The 19628-nt window shown below is 40.3% G+C and overlaps 1 protein-coding gene across 2 annotated transcripts in view; it reads left to right on the top strand.

Moving 5' to 3' along the window:
- The window catches only part of ABITRAM (actin binding transcription modulator), a 36978-nt gene extending 17350 nt beyond the window's left edge, over positions 1–19628 (top strand). The window contains exons 3-7 of one of the 2 annotated variants that reach the window (XM_088476292.1): positions 5745–5796; positions 7430–7559; positions 8854–8930; positions 9279–9348; positions 19245–19628. In XM_088476292.1, coding sequence (XP_088332418.1) covers positions 5745–5796; positions 7430–7559; positions 8854–8930; positions 9279–9348; positions 19245–19391 — 476 coding nt within the window. In that variant the 3' untranslated portion in view covers positions 19392–19628. The remainder of the gene's footprint in view (positions 1–5744; positions 5797–7429; positions 7560–8853; positions 8931–9278; positions 9349–19244) is intronic. The other variant, XM_088476291.1, reaches the window with a different exon arrangement.

Below are 19628 nucleotides of genomic sequence, written 5' to 3'. Positions count from 1 at the left end.
GGAGGGCACCTAACCTTAAAGATCACCTAGTTAGAAGTCATCTTACCATACATCCAAATAAAATACCCACTACTGTTCCCAGCCATCCATGTGGCATGTGTAAAATATACTCGCATGTTGCTAATGTGGATATGATCACTGACAAATTTGGCCAAAGAATTGAGATTAAGGAGTTTTTCAATTGTAGAACCACAAATGTCATCTACTGCATTACTTGTCCATGTGACAAAAGGTACATAGGCATGACGGCAAGGATGATGAAAGTCAGGACTTTGGAACATTTAGGCAATATACATAATGCTGACAAAGATATTAAAAAAATTAAACAACTAACAACTGTGGCCAGACATTTTCATCGTAAACACTCTGGACGGATAAATGATCTCAAAGTTTTCTGTCTAGAAAAAAAATCAAACTTGGCTTAAGGGGAGGAGATCTGAATAAGACCCTTCAAAAGAAAGAGAGTGAATGGATTTTCCGTTTAGGGACCTTAATGCCCAATGGCTACAATAAAAATATTAATTATGGTGTATTTCTCACAGAATGATCCATATCTTTTATGCATTTACCATTCATTTATCCTTTCTCCTTAACTCTATATGATTATGCATTTTCCTGTTCTAGTTCCTATTTTCATATACAATCATTTTTATCAGTTAATCTACTCTCATTCTTTAATTTCTCTCTCCTTCACACTCTCAATCTTCATTTTCACTTTCTTGTCCATTCCTTACTTTTTTTTCACATTCACTCGTGATAGTCACACCCCAATTATTTATTTTCACATTTTTCTTCTCTGTTTCACCTACACCTCACTTTCCACCATCTAGATCAAGATAGGGAACTCTTTTCCTTAATCCTTCTATATATCCTTTATTCATATCATATTATACACTTCACTATTTATTTCACTCTCCCTCCTGATTTTTATATCAGGCTTACACACATACTCATAACACTTTATCGGTCACTCCAATCATTTAATATGTCTATTATGACATTCATGCACTCACTAAACACTATTTTAGTTCATTAGTTTTACCTATACTCTTTCCTTGTTTTCCCTTTTTCTTTCTTTTTTTCATTTCTCTTTTTTTTTCTTTTCTTCTTTTTTCTCCCCTGGGTTATTTACCTTTTTTATTTATCTGCATATATATGCCTGGTATTATCTCCCAATTACTGTCTTTTCTGGCCATTTTAACTTCTCTCTATATATTTCCTATCTTATTATGTTCATATCTTTATTTAAATTAGATTTTTTATTATTCTTTAATTATTATTGTATAAGCCTTTGTTTCATTATAATTGTCTCTCACATATTATTATTGTGTATTATATATTTTTAATCTTTTTAATTTTAATGACCAACACTATCTCTTTACTTCAGCATTTCTTATAGCTTGCCCTCTTACCTTTGGTACTTTGATCTGCCTTTTGCTTTATGGGTTTATCTATTATTATATTCAATTTATTTTTGCCTATTCACCCCATATTTTTTTCTGTCTATTCTGTTTGGACCTTATTGGCTTTGTATAAAATGAATGATACCAGATATTTTGTCCTAAATATGCAATCAATTCTTCATTATTACTGTTCTATTATCCCCTGAGCTCTGTCCCCCTACGTTGTCCTTATTAATGTACATCGATCCTGGCTCTATTAGTAACTAGCAAACTTTATATGTATTCACAATTGTCATTAATTTTCTCTTCCTTCCCCATGTCTTTTTTCCTCTCATCTCTGTTTTTTAATAATGTGCATTCTCCCCGGCGTTTTCATGACCATTTAATAGGAAGCCGTATGTTTGTTTACATATGTTAATTTTTCTTCCTCTCTCCGGACCTCTGTGGCTGTTCTGATTGGCTGCCCCATATCAGTCTTACGATTGGCTAATTCTGCTGCCACCTTTGGACACAGCTTTGTGATTGGGCAAGTGTCCTTTATTTCACAGCAAACTAGAACAACTCCTGATCAGGTGACCAAGCCCTGTCGGCGAAATGCGCATCCTTCCACCGCTGCAGACAGCAGTCGGATCTCCTATACACACACCGCACTGCAGCCTCGTTTTTCCACTTACCTTCAGGTACTTTTATCTCTCTCTGAGCGCTCTCTCATCTGAGTCCCTAGCAGTTGACTCCCCCTGCAATGCCCTTTTGGTCACGGGAGAGACACGTGGCTTTTTCTCAGACAGCAGAAGCGCTGTCTGTTGTTTCATCTGGGCTAATACGTTGAGAGCACTCTCTCATCCCCTGTTTGATTTAGACAGGGGAAAGTAGAAGTGACATCAAGTTTTCTATACCCCAGACTTTACTTCTTTCATCAGTGCTTTACAAATATCTCTATTCCAAATGTCATATAACGATGCATGTCATTTGTGACAATTTGCATATTATTGTATGATTTTCACATTTCATTATTTACTTGCAGGTTTAAGCATTACTGTATTAAGATCTTTTTAGATATTTCATATCCATTGTGCATATTACTGAATGTATCCTCTGGGATAACTTGCATTTAGTATGCTATTATATGATCTTCATTTATTTATCATTATTTTTTTAATTTACAGTTTGACATTTCAAACCTTATTTTTCTCGGTACATTGATAGATTATTGTATTTAATCTTATATTGTGTATCACGTACATAATTTCTTTATTTTGTTTGTTATATTAGTTTTCATACAACTCTTCTGCTTTAATCTTACATAATTGTCTAAATTTCTCAGTACCTGTTTAATTTTGTTACAAGGACTTATTTTTTCCTTACCAATTTCTACCAGTTTGGTTGCAGTATAGTGATTATGAATGCATTTAAGCCCTATATTTTTGGTCTCATTCATGGATGTGTTAGTTATCCTTTTGTGATTTTTGTTTAACAAATAGAGACTGAGATCCGTCATATCCATATTTTCGCCCTTTTTGTTACAATTATTGTAACATATATCCATTTACCGTGATACGTACTTGTATGTTGTTATCTTTAATCTGTGACTTATTGGGGATTTATACCCACTTTGTCTTCATACAAGGTTTAAAGTATTAATTATTCACCTTTTTGATTGGTCCTGAATTGCCTATTTATCATTTTTTGACCTTTCTATTTAGTGATTTAGTATTTTCTAATATAGTATTGTTTATTTCTGTAAGTTACCCTTAGGAGAGAATTTATTTTAGGTTCTGTATTAAATGTTAAGTTTTAGCTTCATTTTATTTATCTATATGTTATACATAAAGAGTAGTTAATTTTCTCTAAAGAGTGCCCCAACCAAGGCATATTTGTCTTTATTCTCCCTTTTTTGGCCCTTTGCAAAAAAATTCCTCTTATTCACCTGCTGGGTGACCTGGAAAATGTGCACTGTTTGGGGTCCTGAGGACCATGTTTTAGAACCACTGCCCTAGTATGTTGTCTGTCAGCAATGCAGCAGCTATATTTCCAGTACTGAGAAGAATGAGGCACATCTAACATCCATGGAGTTTAAAGGCATTTAACTTGACTTCTAAACACTGCATAAAAATTTGTTTAGGACACCCTAACCTTAATCAATTTTTGTGCATAATTATACCAAGGGCAGTGATGCGTTTGCTATACATAATTGAAAGCGTTCTTTGAAAATATAGTTTTATGCTAAGTTAATAAGGTGTCTCCATCCCCAATGATATCCTATCGTGCCTCAACAATGGTAGCTTCAAGCCAAAGCTGTACAGTACTCAACCTACTGTAGAGACAAAGGGGGATGGCAGTTAGAGGTGAGTTTTGTTATCTATTTTCTATTAAGTGCTATCTTCCTATAGTGTATTACTACACATGTATCGCAAAACATTTCCATTAGGCATATAGAAATGCCAAATTGTTTGAGTAGAATGGAAAATTTTGCACAGCAATAGTGTTTCAAAATGTATTATTTTTTTAAGTTGTTTCCCTCTGTAAAAAGATAGGGTCAAGATCTGGACCTAACCAGTCTGATAGGGGAGGCCCACTGTCTCCCCTGCAGAAGCCAAGTTCCTGAGTTACATTAAAGGTTTCCTAGCTTGATCAGCACATAACTTGTGCCTTTCTTAGAGGAGGTAAGACTTGTCCAAAATAGCATGGGCCCCATTCCTACAGATTAACATCCCTCTGCTAAAGTAGTCTTTCCTGAATCCAGTCCTCAGGGCAACCAGTGTAGTCCAAGGAGATATGAAAAACATTCACTGTTAGAGTGCCCTGGGGTCCATATTCTGGAAACCCTGTGCAAGAGCATTTGAGACCCCCCATCTGGTCTGTGGTGGTCTAAATAATAAAGGAAGTGCCATCTTTGCCATTCCTATATTCCGTGCATAATGGTAGAACTGGATGTAGTTTAAATACCGGCTGCTGGGATGCCGGTGCCTGAATCCAGTTTGCCGGCACCCCGATGGTAAGTAGTGGGTTTAGGCACTAGGACAGGGCTCGACAAATCCTGAGGGCCAGGTCACCATGGCTACCAGATTTTGCTGCCTGGCTACTAGATTTTGCAGTGAGGGAGGAAGCAGATCCTCATCAGCTCCGGCAGAGATTCGTGCCTATAGTATTGCGGTGTTCATATCATGCACAGGAGTGCATGTGCTGAGTGTCACCTGCTGTGCCTCTGTCCGTCCCGGCCTGCACTGACGACTCTTCTCCATCCTGACCTGCTCTGATCCCTGCTGTCTGTCCCAGTCTACGATGAACCTCCTGTACGTCCCGGCTGCATAGAGCTCTCCGATAGTAGGGTCTATGCGTGGTCATGGATTGCGGAGCGGCTTCAGAGGGATAGTGGTGTGACCACGAGGGGAGGGGTTTTTTGTTGCACTTTCTGGCACCATTATTTTATGTGAAATGTGGTCTGTTATTACTGGAGGGTGGGGGGAGCTGTGCAGAGCAGTGAGGGGGCCTCCATTTTTACTGTATCCATTCAACTGTGACCATTTTGTGGACTAGTATAGTGTGTATAAACGATGCATAACACACAGAGCTGTGCTCTTCACTCACGTAATTTTTTTGGGGGGGACTGCGGTCTGGCTCCTACACTTACATCCTGGCTCCTAGATTTCAGAAAAATGTGTCAAGCCCTGCACTAGGGGGAGGGTTAGGTTTAAGCTACTGGGGGGGGGGGGGGGGGTCAGGCTACAGGAGGGGAGGGAACTAAGCTGTCCTGAATGTGGTATATGCAGTGGGAGCCAGGTGGTGTGTGCCTCCTACTGCAGTGACTAGAGAACCACTGGACCGGGAATACATGTAATACAATATAGGTCAATTTAGTAGCATAGATAGAGATTTTACATGCATTCAAGAAAATTGGGTTAAATTATAACAAAATAAACTACCTTTCCTTGATTCTGTTTTTGTACAATACTGAGAAAATACTTTAAAAGTTAATTGTATGCTTGTTGTGAATTCCAAAGTGCAATATATTTAAATTCAGGGAATGTTGGTTCCAAAATATTGCAATAATTTTTCAAGCTGACCAACCACATCACGGTCTCCCCTTCTAGTCAATCCCTACACTGACACTCAACAATATGGGCATTGCTCTGCCTGATTTGGATCCAGGTATGTGACCACACTATTTAAATAAAAAATAATGTGGTCACATACCAAAGGCACCGCAGATGCAGATGTGCGATTAACACTACAACTGACGGTGATAGAATAATAGGAAGTACAGAGAAACGCTGTCATTATCTTCTGATCATTAGTTCTACCACAGACAGGTTTTATATTAATTGATAATTTGTCTTTCAGATGTAAAGGGAAAGCAACATGAAGACTTCTGTGTATTGCAGCATTCAAATCGGTAATTTAAGTATTCAAAGGAAAATTTAATGTTAACATATTTGACATCTCAATTAAATCAATTCTTTGCATATTTTTCACTAATATGAATGTTGTCAGATCTTAAATCAAAGGCAAATCCTATAAAAGTATCTGACTGAACACATAGCACAGTGGTATGGTGTGGTGTCCAGCTTGCTACTCTGTCATGAATGTTGGATTTTGTTTTGTCTGATTCAGTCATGGCCACTCGTCTTACTGAGATGAGACATCTGTGGATTCTTTAATCTCAGATTCTTTACCATTTTATATATACAGGTTGAGTCTCCCATATCCAAATATTCCGAAATACGGAATAATTTTGGCATGACTGAGATAATGAAACCTTTGATTTTTGATGGTTCAGTGTACACAAACTTTGTCTAAGGCACAAATTATTAAAAATATTGTATAAAATGACCACTAGGCTGTGTGTATAAGTTGTATATGAAGCATAAATGAATTTAATTTCTGTACACAAACTTTGCTTGAGCCACAATTATTGAAAATATTGTATAAAATTACCTGCAGGCTGTGTGTATAAGGTGCATATAACACATAACGTAAATGCATTCTGTGTGTATAGTTGGGTCCTATTCCCAAGATATTTCATTATGGCATGCAATTATTCCAAAATACCCCTGGTCCCAAGCATTTTGGATATGGGAGACTCAACTTGTAATATGTAACTTGTACATCAGAATTATTTAGAAAATATATATTTATGATGTATAATAAGATTTTAAAAATGGCCGATATCCAGTTCATGAAAAATGTCTAGATCAGTGCTTCTCAACCCTTAAGTACAGATGCATAAAAAAAAAAACTGGAAGCAGCAAAACTACTTTGCTAGATTACATTGAAAAAAAAAAAAGAGCAAGACCAGATGCACCATACAACCATTAATAATTATACAGAATATACAAGGTTTTTGGCCTCTGATGTGTTTAATTAGTCATCAGCATTTGCTGACTGCACTGTCTGTATAGCAAAGCCTACAGAAAAAAACGGGATATTCCCTCCAGCACACTGCAGCAATATCAACAAAAATACTTGAAACTTACATAATACTAGAAATTCAGAGGTATTGGTTACATACATTTGCAAATATATGAATAAGCGCCGGGCCAACGTCAAGGCTCCTCTATACTGGCGTCCCTAACATTATGGGGTTCACGTCCGAGGTGCAGGGAGCCCCAAAAGAATCCAGCCAAAGACCATCCCCAGGGCATCACACGAAATAGGGAAAAAAGGTGATATTGAAGTGTAAAGTATAGATGTGTAAAGATAAATCAATAAGTGTTAATATAATGAGAGAGTTAAAATTACACAAATAATAGACAAACAATATCTGTGAATTAAGTGGTAATGCCCTGAAAAAGGCCCAGCTAGAGCAACTCTGGGGGCCCCACGCCCAACGTTTACATATAACAATAACTTTTAAACTGGAGTGTAGGATCAAGACAGATTATATTTTAATAACGAACAGTAGAAGAGATGTGTATATAATACACAGTGTGTACACCCCCCCCCCCACCCCCGGTGGTATTTATGTGAATAATTGTTTAGTACTACTTTCCTATTTTTTTTGCTCTTCATTTTTTCTTACTCTTTAGAATCTGTGTCATTACACTGGCAGAATGTCACCCTGTTCTTGAAAATGGGAAAAGTATTTCTAGTATTAGTTACCAAATCAGTAGCAATTGCAGCAGGCTGCAGAACAAAGTGTCAGGAAAGTCTAAAAGGGTGAGTATATGCAACTTTCCTTTTTTTTTTTTTTTTCCCTCTCCTCAATACAGCTAGTATATATGTGGATAATGTATTAATAAATTATATTTTAAACTCCCATTCTGCGCAAAAAAAGATGTATGTTCGCTTTTTTTCATTTTACAGAATATTGAAGAAATTTAAACTTAATCAGTCCCAATTAAGATATGAAACCAGTACACACTGGAAGGATAAGGGCTTCACATTATCAGTTCAGTTGAGAATATTTGGTTGGAGATTAAAAATCCATCTCCAGGTCGTTAGCAACAGAAATCTTCGCAGTAGTGGTATATCCCAGTTGTAGTTGTATCTTACCTATGAAGGTGGGTTATGCCAAGTCTTCCTTCATCTGTTCAAAGCTGAGCCTGTTTCAAAGGCACATTTTCTCATTTGGTATCTCCTAAGATGGCCTAATTAACTGTTAATATTGCAGCCTGTATGGAAACATTTATTCATGTAGCCTGGTTCAAGACACCTAGGTTAGCGATAATTTCATGTCCATATTCCTTGTAACATGTTGGTACGTGAAAGGTCATTCAGACTGACCTAAGCAATGATTAAAGGTAGTTTTAACAATGCATTCTACAAACAGCAGTTAATAAACCACCATAGTGCTCATCAGAGAAGAGTGAAAAAAGAATCGCTTGTTAGAACCAAAATGTTAGTATTTTTTTATTTTTTTTGTATTCTTATCAATGCATTTCCCCCAATAAATATAGGGTTATATGTAAGTTTTCTGTGTTGTTTTTTTTTTTCTTTGACTCTTAATTCCAAAGGTGGTAATGCAATTTACCTTAGTATCTGTTTGAAATTGGAGATTCATTATCAACAATGCGTTTTGTCTGTAACTACATCATAATTCTATATGATGTATACAGGACATACTGAAAATGAGAGGCAACTCTAATTGTATTTCTTCCTTGTAAAATACTTTATAAATATGGTATACTTTTGCTATTGCAAAAATGTGTAAAGTTCACATATAGGGTTGGTATATTGGAGAGATGGGGAGACTTACTGTAAGTGGGAATTATATTGTCCATGACTGTGTAGCAATTTTCTCTTGCAGTCTCAAAATATTTTATTTGCTTGTACCTCTTATAACATTCGAAGTAAAAAAAATCCACTTATTTCTAATTTGTATGCTTGTTGGAATATATGTAAACATACATACAGTAGCTACAGCTTTCTGGGCCTAAAAAGTTATGGAAAGTCAAATAGTTTTTATCAAATGTCCCTTACTACCCATTTCTTTTATTTCTTTTTAATTCAGGGAGCTCAGTTCCTAACAGAGTTTGCTCCTTTATGTAGAATAACTTGCTGTGATGGTGAGGAGTATACAATTTACAGGTACATTTTAATTTAGTGTTTTGTTTTGTTTTTTTTGTTTGTTTTTTTCGCTTTTCATAAAACATCGACATTATAAATTGTATATCTTGCTCCATGCATGTATATTAAAAGATTAATCATACTTGAGACCAGCAGGCAAGAATAAACCTGGATTAAAAAAGCCAGAAAAATGTATAAAAAAACAAAACATAATGTATAACGAAGTGACATCTTAAATTCCAGACCATTATTTAGTACCAGTTGAATAAATTTTCTCCTGACATTTGGTAGAAGTCAGCTTGTCTTTGCATTTATGTAATTAACTTGGTCAAAAACATGTATGCTTTGTTTTGTGTTCCCCGTCTTTAGTTGTATTAGGGGTCGGCTACTAGAAGTAAATGAAAATATTCTTCAAAATCCTCAACTTTTGAAAGAAAAGGTAATGATCACACCCCTGATTACCGTAATCCATTGCCACACCTTTCATATCATCTCTATAATAAGCAGTAGTGCTGGCCGTGTTTCTGTATCACCACTCTCACCATGCAACTGTGGCACAACTCACTTTGGGGCTGATTCAGAGGTGATGCAGAGACTGTGCTGGCTATGTGCTTATGTAAATGCGGCAAATGTCCTTCCCTGGTGTACATCCATGCCTCTGAGTGTGCAAGGTCTGAGACGCCCATTTTGTGTCCATACACGCTGCAAGACGCATTAGACACACCATTGTTTGCATCAATGAAACTTGCACCAGCAGTTTCTCCATCAGAGTATGGTCTCCTATGTGAGGGAGTATGAAACCGCTTTCACAGACATGCCCGCAACACTCCCATAAGTCGGACCATCTCTGTGCGTGCACTAAGCCATCTTTTGTCACCGTCCAGCATCGCCGAAAGCATTTTCACAACATTTCTGAGTCCGTGCGTCTCCCGTGCACCTCAAACGCAACTCCGACTGTACGCATGCTATCTGGACACGTGCGCAGGGAAACTTGGACACGTTCACAGTAGCAAAAAATCATTCCGCTACGTCCGACATCGGCAGTGCATCAACCTACGAATCAGCCCCTCTGTGTAAATCAAGTTATTGCACATGTAATGATTTATAAGGTGCACCAAGTAATTTAACGTGTTCTCGGTGGAACGAGAATACGATTCTTGAATACAAAGAGTTAATCAAGCCACACAAGTAATATATGTTAAAAAGACATTTATTACACAGTAAAGGAAAGAATACTTAACTTGCTTGTCAGTTCTACTTAAAACTTAGATGGCTTCATTCCCAGGAGTCTCTTCCTCCAGCACCTTGGAGCTTGGGATCTCATACATCAAGCATAGACAAAAAGGCTAACTGTATACTGACAGGTTACCTCTTATATAGGAAGGCACCCCCATGCATAAGCAGGTTAACAAGTACAAAGGTCATGTTAGGAAATATAAGTAAAAGAAAGAGGAAAGAATAGACAGTAGGGGGCACTGCTGCCTCAATTATGTATGTTGGACATTAACTATTTGAGGGGTGTAGTGTATGTACTCAGGTAGACACTGTTGACCCAGGATTAATAATATATGGCCACATATCTGGACACAATAAGACACTATTTGCTTAACTTAAACCTTGAACTTTGTCCTGTCCTTTGATTCTCCCTGTGCAATGTATATACGTATACATTTCAACCTAACTATCCTTACTAATGTCTGGCACAGATATCTATTACCTTTTATACATTTATAAAATCACACAACAATATGGGTTCCAGCAACTATATTCTGTATTCCTACCACATGGACATAACTGTATGTGTAGCAACTCTTAATCAACACCACACTCTGCTTTCATTGTCTAACTTGTATTGGTGTAATAAGCTTTTCTGCATCATGTTGGTGTAATCCCCCTGTGTATATTTGTCCTGTTTTGCTTTGAACACAACCTCTACTGACAGCTCCTGGTTCCTCTCTATTGGATGTGAGTAAGCGATTGCTGGATGTTAAATTACTGGTATAAAGGATAATTCTGTGTACAGATGTGTCCTCATAATCTAGCCCCAATACCCCATGGAGCGTGACTTGTCTGGCGTGAGTGAGCCACCATGTCATGTTCTACTCTTCTACCGTTGGGCAACGTTTTTTGCCAAAAATGCATCTTTGTCGCAATGCAGTGCGACTAGGACTTAATTTGATATGTGACCCGTATATTTCTGTGCATCTGAGTTTGTAAATGAACCACAACAGAACTTGGAATGAAAAAAGCTGCGGCCGCTACATTGTATACAGATTATAAACATATTCAGAGACTCAGTCATACTCTGATATACAAGTGTTGCATATCAAATTGATCAGCAGAGCCTGTTGGTGCGTCCTAATCACATTGCATTGTGACTTGGACACTGTTTTGGCAAATTATCAAAAATAGCAAAATGATCAAATTGTAGGTGTAACTTGCACATGAGCTAATTCAATGCACATAAACGCGTGGTGTTGCAGATACAATACATTCAATGGCTATAAATTCCCTCTGCTTTTTCCTGTTTTGCTATGTTAAAACTTGAAACTATTACCAAGTACTTTATAAGGTGCCAAAAATAATGATCTTTTTTAAATCAAGCCATTTGTCATAATTAGGAATGAAAAACTGAATTAATTGCACTTGGGTAAGTGTCTGTTATGCCCATCTAGACATTGGACTTTGAGTCCATTCTTCTTGGTACAATTGCTGAGGCTCCATCAGGTTGTATGGTGATCGTTGATGGACAGTAATGTTGCCACAGATGGTCAATTAGAATGAAATCTGGCCTTTGACTTTGCTACTTCAAGACATTAAACTATGTTTAAACCAATCGAATGGCTTTTGCTATATACTTTGCATCATTGGTATGTTAGAAGATAAATCTTCTAGGTCCAAGTGCTCTTGTAGGCAGTAGGGTTTTTCAGTACTTTGCTCTGGCCTATTTTTTTTTTAGCTTTCCGTTCCCTACTGCATAACATGATGGATGTTTCACTGTGATGTGTTAGGGTTTCGGGAAGTATAGCGCTGAACATTGTGTCTGAAGAGTTCAAGTTTGGTTTCATTAGACCATAGAATCTGCCTCCATATAATCATGATTCCAACATTGTCTTTGAACAAACTGCTGCCCGGCTTTGATGTGAGTTTTTCACCACTTGCCTTCTTCTTGCCACCCTCCTATGAAGCCCAGATTGATGAAGTATGTGTGCTATTTTGTTACTTCCTTCTCTGACATAGAAGACTTAAAGTAGTCTAAAGTGCCAACCCATCGGCTAGTAACTGTAATTTCTTCTTCAGGGTCCATAGGGCTCCACAGGGAGACCCTTTGGGGTGTAGGTGATGGAAATGAATCCACACAGTTAAAGCTTTCAGCTCCCAGGATGCGCTGGGTCCACTCTCCCTATACCCCGAGCCAGAGGCACCTCAGTTTCGTTGGTGCTCGGCCAAAGTTGGGTCACCATTACGCAAGGGGCTGCGTAAGGCAGCCCTTAAGCTTGCTATGTTAGTTTAATTTTACTTCATCTTGAGCGCGCAGCAGCAGACTGTCCGAGGTCCGTCTGCGCTGCCGCGACGCCAGTACCGATCTGGGGATCTCGGCGGGCATTCCGGGGGTCAACGCTAGCCAGGGCCCCCGGAGAGGACCCAGACTGCAACAGGACTTTAGGGGACAGGTAAGGTGGGGTCGCCGTTTGCGGTGACCCGCGTGTTATGGTAGTCGATACCTCCGGTCTGAGTGTGGACGCAGGCACCAGCCATCGCGATCCATTAGACCACCAGGGACAAGCGTCCCTGGGGTTAATAATCGGCCAGGGGAGACGGCTTCCCTGTTTAAGTGGCTCCTCCCCTCAGCTCCGGGCGCCTTTCCTCTTTTTTTTCTCAATAATATGATATACCTCTGTACATGTATATTAGGGCACTATTAATATCAGCATTGATGGTATTAATCGAAGTATAGTTATAGGACACGGTTAGTGGGTACAACTTAGGACAACATAGCACCTCCTGAAATCCATGCATTTTTTCATGTACTAACGTTGACATATAAATAGAATTTCTAATGGATGACATCATTCGTGGTGATAATGTCAGTTCATTTGTTCGTTTATTCATTTTTCATTTATTTATGGGTTTATATTAATATTATTAGTATCATTATACATATTTTTATTTTATTTATTTTTCCTTAAGCTTCTCATTTATTTATAGTATGGATACCTAACAATATCCCTGCAAGTCATGGAGTTTAACATCAACGCTACAATGTGACAATCAAGTACTTAGCCCATGTCTAATTATACTAATTGACTTGTAACACACCTGCTGTCTCTCAATCAAGCAATAAATAGACAGCAGTGACAATCCACAAGCACTCCTTGATAAAGGCGGAAGCCGAAACATGTTGGAGGACAATCACTTACAGCCTGTAAACAGGCACGCGTCTCCAGCTGTTTAATACACCAGTGAGACCTGCTATTCCATCACGTTACGAGGCAGTCATACGGCCCCTTCCGGACTGCACACACCTCAGACGTAATCCGAAGGAAGGAGGAAGCCGGCAAGGAGGAGGAGCGGCCGCCAGGTAGAAACTGAGGGAGGTAAGTGTCCTGTCCACTGGAGGGGCGCAGCAATGTCGTCAGGCTCACTGGAGCTCTCGCTGCCGTGTCCCCTCCTGTTAGACGTGCAGGATTCCTCCGTGTCCCGTGACGCGGGTGGACGGCTGGATCACCCGGCCTGCACGCCCGCGCCCACACACACGGCCAGCCGGCAGTCACTTCCAGGACCTGCTCCCCAGCAACCAGAGTGTGTAGCCGTACTCCCTCTCTGGGAAGACACCCCCGGGGCACCTACCCGTAACTCATCAACCAGCTGGACGCCGCTGCAACGATTGAGACTGTTAGTTGCATCCAACTGGGGGTGCCTTGTTCTCAGTTTGGTATATTTCATTTACACCTTGCGACCCGCCGTGGTCACTTTCTATATATTGGATCATTATCACCAGCATCTAATGTCATCCATTTATAATTTGTGACTGATATTTGTTTATTAGTATCACTCATCCACAACAATCATCTCATCAGCGAGGATGAGTATTTGTTGTTTTTTTATCTATGACACGAGTTCTGTATTATTTTAAGTTTTTGATGCAGTAAACATTGATATGCTTTAAAACATTTCTCCGTTGGACTGTTACATCATTTGACATATACAATTGGATTTAACTTATTAGAGCATTGCTCTGTGTTCAATACACACTGCACAGTGTAGCGCTTCGATTATTCCTTTGATATTTGCCTTTCCTCTGAGGTTTGGCTTCTCTGAGCTGTTCTCCTCCTCCTCCTCCTCCTGTCATGCCCCCTTTGAGGTCTCCAGCGGCCACTTTCTTCATGGTGCAGTCGCAGCTCTCCCATTACAACGTGTGGTCCGGTCCCCCTACATACCTCTCCCCATGGTCAGCGTATGTAGCGCTATTTCCTACCAGACACTGATACTGGGTGGTTGAATATACTGCCAATTTGCAGTAACCTGCAGTGTATGTGACTTGTGCTAGTGCTGCCTGTCTGTCTCTTTTCTCTACTGTCAGCATATGGCTATACCCTTTCTCTCATGCCCTAATACAGGTGGTGTTAGGGTGGTTCATAAATAACCTAATTTATAGAAACAATATTTGTGAGGTCAGTCACATACAGTTGCGTGCTACACTGTGCCATTTTTAGGCAGCAGGTCCCTGCAGCTTTCTCAAGCATAAGACAGGACCAGAATGTTGCTTCCCTGCTACTTATTTGTACATACTCATATTTGCATTGTACCAGTTCCATATTGTGTTTTACCCTGCAGAGATCTCAGACAAGGGTAATGAACACGTTTCTGCACCCATTCTGCAATGCTGATTATGTAATGCAGTTTTCAGTGAAGAGGATTTGGTTCAGGATGGGTTGTGTGAGATGTTATAACCCACCGCGTTGCTCAACCCCCCCGACATCCGTACAAGAGCCCCATCGGGCTGTCTTTTCACAGATACTGGCCTCCATAGCAGCGTTCCCGGCTGCTTTCCCTCATATGGGGCTACCACAGCAGCCTGTAATTCCCTCACAGGGACTACCGCTCATTATGCAGCCCCCTCCTGTGTCACAGCAGGCTGTCATTCCCTCACCGGGATTACCATGGGTGGATGTTTTCTCTACTTCAGTGCAATGTCTGGCAGCTTCCTCCTATGGCCATTCAGACCATGTTGCAGAATGAGAAACCTGTACGGCCAGCGAAGCGTCCTGTAGTGTAATTTCAATCCACTCAGCTAGTATGAGATGTCATCTGATGATGGAGAAGTAGTTGACACCTCTAACCCAGACTCCCCTTTGCAAGAGGTGGAGAATAAGGGGCATATTCAATTAGGTGCGAAAAGTCCCGTACTTTTCACATGCCGTAGTTTTCGCCGTCATCGCCGCTCTTCCATGCGAAAAAATAGCACGCTTAGCCCCGTATTGAATTAGAAATCAGCGAAAACAGCACCCGGGGAATTCGGACCTGGCGAAAAAAGTATTGTCAAAAATGGGGACTACACGAAAACTGCCCTAACATAGTGATATCCTATAGTGGTATTCTAGTACCCCTAACAAAGCTATTCTGAGGGGGGGGGGGTTCTACAACAGCTTGCTGTTAGCGTCTTTGCATAAGTGGGTGCTAGCATATTTTGAAGTTGCTAATGTGAAGTTTTAAAAAACTCAAAAAATCCACCTGCCACAATCACTTGCAATCTTAAAAACTCCTGGGGCATACTTGGGGACCCCCCCTGGAGTCTAGTTTTTAAATTTGTCCCCCAACTTTGTGTGTTTGTTTTTTTGCCCCCAAATTGAAAGTACTTGTTTGGAGTGTTTTTTTTTAGTTTTTTTTTTTTTAAAACTTTTTTTGGACCGTTTACCTTTGGGGGGCTGTCCCAAGGGTGCAGGGTGCTTCCCGCAAGTTTGCACTCTTTTTCGACCGCTTTCATAGGCAAATTCTTTTCGCCTATTCCAATGCATTGACTTTCCGCACTGGCGAGAAGTCTTTGGAATTGAATATGGGGATAAGTTTTCGCCTGGCTACTACCATACCTGGATGACCTCCTTCTGTTGGCAGGTTCTCCAGAAGTGCTTCGCCGACAATCGCCTTCCTACAGTCGCACGCGTGGTTAATCAATTGGAAGAAGTCCTCCCTGAATCCCTCACGGAGGATGATTCATCTGGGGGCGCTCCTGGACTCTCAACAGCAGAGAATTTTTCTGACTTCGGACAAGATCTCCACATTACAACTAAGGATACGCAGATGTCGCCAGTGGTCAATACACTCGGCAATGCAGGTTCTGGGATCCATGGTGTCCACCTTCGACATGGAATATGCTCAGTTTCATTCCAGGTCTGATCCTCTCCAGATGGAACGGATTGCCCACAGGATGAAAGCTCAGACAATAGTGCTCTCTCCAGAGGTGTGTCTGTCTCTCTCTTGGTGGCTACTGAGGTCTCATCTAACCAAGGGTTGTCCCTTTTGGATCCAGGACTGGGTTCTCCTAACAACGAGCGCCAGTCTCCGGGGCAGGGGCGCAGTGACCGGTCTGCACAGATCTTCGGAGTCTCTCCATCGATACTCCGGCTGGCTCAATGTCTGGACCTGTTGTCCCAGGGTCCTTGACGGCGTGGCTCTTGAGACATCCCTCCTAAGGTAAAAAGGATTCTCTAGCTCTGTCATTAACACGATATTTAGAGCGCGCAAGCCAGCTTCTGCTTGGAGCTACCACAGAGTGTGGCATACATATTTTCAGTGGTGTCGTCCCCGGAATACCGACCCCCAGGTGTTTCAGATCTCCAGAGTCCTGGCCTTCCTTCAAGCTGGATTGGACCTTGGACTTCACTTGGCCTCGCTGAAAGTGCATGTTTCTGCACTGTCAGTATGGTTCCATTGTAGAATTGCTCCTTCCTCCGGATTCAACCTCCTTCTCTCCCCAGTGGCTCCTTGGGATTTGGCAGAAGTTCTTCGATCCTCCATTTGAACCACTAGATTTGATAGAGCTTAAGTGGTTAACAGCTAAGCCTCCTTCTGGCGATTGCTTCTGAGTGTCGGAATTGGGGGTGCTTTCCTGGCGCTCCCGCTTCCTAATATTTCACCAGGACAGAATGCATCAAAAGGAAAGACCGCTGACCATAAACAATTACACAGTTTAATATTAGCAACAAATAACCATGATAAATAGCAGTATAAAGTTAATATCAGCTGATCGCAATAAATAAAATCGACATAGATTATATGTTTAATCACCACTGCTTTAGAAGGGAAAATATTATTGAATTATGGTTAAATACATGTACAGATACTGTACAAGTGACTAACATTATACGGTATTTTTATATTATGCTATACTGTTTTTTAAACTTTTATTTATTGTGATCAGCTGATATTATTATCTTTATACTTCTATTTATCATGGTTATTTGTCGCTAATATTAAACTCTGTAATTGTTTATGGTCATCGCTCTTTCCTTTTGATGCATTTTGTTCTGTTGTAACTACATTAGGTAAGGCTCAGCTCCTTATCTGTTAGTAGCTGCTACCGTTTAATCACAGGAATTTTTGTGGGAATATATTCACAGCAATTTATTGTGGAGAACTGTGGTTATTTAAAGTCACATTAGTGCCTTTGTGAGGTTTTATCCTCTGTGTGTCTTTTTCACCAGGACAGGGCTGTGCTTCGCACTCGTCCTGAGTTCCTTCCTAAAGTTGTTTCTAGTTTCCACATTAATGCAGAAATTTATAGCGCCGGCCTTTCAATCACCAGAGCCCTCGGTAGGTGAGGCCTCATTGGATGTGGTCTTGCCCTAAAAATTTGTGGACCGTACCAGTTCCTTCCGGAAATTGGACTCTTATTTGTGCTCTATGGATTTCACAAGAAAGGATGGCCAGCCAATAAACAAACATTGGCTAGATGGCTTCATATGACTATCTCAGAGGCCTACACACAGACCTGACTTCCTGTTCTGGCTTCTGTTGAGGCTCATTCCACTCGGTCTGTGGGTCCCTCATGGGCAGCTTGCCGTGGAGCCTCGGCTATTCAGCTGTGTAAGGCGGCCAAGTGGTCTTCTGTCCATACCTTTCTAAGGTTCTATGCATTTGATACCTTTTTGCCTCTCAGGATGTTTCCTTTGGGTGCCGGATTCTCCTCTCAGCGCAGGCGCATCCCCCCACCCTTAATAGGACTGCTTTGGGACATCCCCGAGGTCTCCCTGTGGAGCCCTATGGACTCTGAAGAAAATGAGTGATAAGAACTTACCTTTGTTAAATCTTTCTTCGAAGTCCACAGGGCACCCGCCCTGACGCACCTGGCTTCATATGGGCTATGTTGCTGGTCACCGGTTTTCAGTCTCCATCTTTGTGAGAATGTGATTTCTTGAGTGTACCAGCCTTCCTTCTCTCTAATCCTCCAGCTTTTGGTTTATTACGAACTGAGGAGCCTCTGTCTCGGGGGTGGGGTATAGGGAGAGTGGACCCAGTGCATTCTGGGAGCTAAAGGCTTTAACTGCATGGTGCCCTGATTCAGTTCCATCACCTACACCCCAAGGTCTCCATATGGACTTCGAAGGAAGAGTTAAGGTAAGTTCTTACCATAACTCATTTTTTCAAACGCTGCCTGTAAAGTGACAGGAGCTGATTGGTTGATACTTTCTCTGTCCACTTTATCTCTCCAAGGCTTAGTACATAGACCACTTAGTCCTTTAGCTAGCCTCCCTTACTACAGCTCCTCTCACATGGACACTCCGTTTTGGAGGACGGATTGTTATAGAGTCTAGACGGATTTACGGTCCATATTGTCTCCATTTTTTTTTTTTTTTTTTATAAGTATACTTATCTGCGCTACAGGGTGCAGATGTGTCCTCTTACACCTATCCTGTTTGTGCTATATGGCTAGTGACAACACCTTATCTCGCTCATCTCGCAGCCCGCTTTCATCCCGAATTCACACAATTTTTTGGGAGCAAGTTCGGGCTGCTGTAAAGTGAGGATGTTGCCGCGATGACTCTCACCCACGAGTATATAGGACAATAAGGAGTCAATCCAATTAGCCACTAAGTATAATTTACCAATTTATTGTCTTCACTGTGTGCAAGATGCCCTCCTATCCATCAGTCTTCACTGTGTGCAAGATATCCCCCAATCTACATTGTCAGCTCTACACTTGTATAATAATGTAAAAGTTTCTGTTTTTGTTTTTCATTATAAGCATACAGGGTTTGTATGAGGTAGTTGGTTATATTGTATTAGTTATTGCTGCTGCATCAGTAAAAGCATTTTTTTCTTCTCTCATATCAGCCATCAACCGAAGGTTACATCGCAGTTGTGCTGCCAAAATTTGAAGAGAGCAAAACTGTTACGGAGGGTCTTCTTTCCCAGATGCAATATGAAGAAATTTTGTTGAAACGCACATCTTCATTTTGTGACAAGTCAATGAATTTGTAACAGGCTCAGTAGCCTTTAAAATCTACCTCTAATGAAAAAGGACCATTATTTATGAACTTACTGTAAGCTTCTAATGTAATTGCAAAAATTAAATAATTAGGACTTATACATTTTCGGCTCATGTTATATATAGTGTTTTGAGCTACCATTTTCATTAATTCCCAAAGATCTATTTTTACTTTAAATTGTTTTTATTCATTATTTGTTTGGTCTTCTGTATTTGTTACAGGTATACTG

This window comes from Taudactylus pleione, unplaced genomic scaffold, assembly GCF_031769625.1.
Source record: "Taudactylus pleione unplaced genomic scaffold, aTauple2 ptg000186l, whole genome shotgun sequence".
NCBI lineage: Eukaryota > Metazoa > Chordata > Amphibia > Anura > Myobatrachidae > Taudactylus > Taudactylus pleione.
The sequence above is the reverse complement of the archived record's forward strand: the minus strand, read 5'-3'. Positions and strand labels throughout refer to the sequence as shown.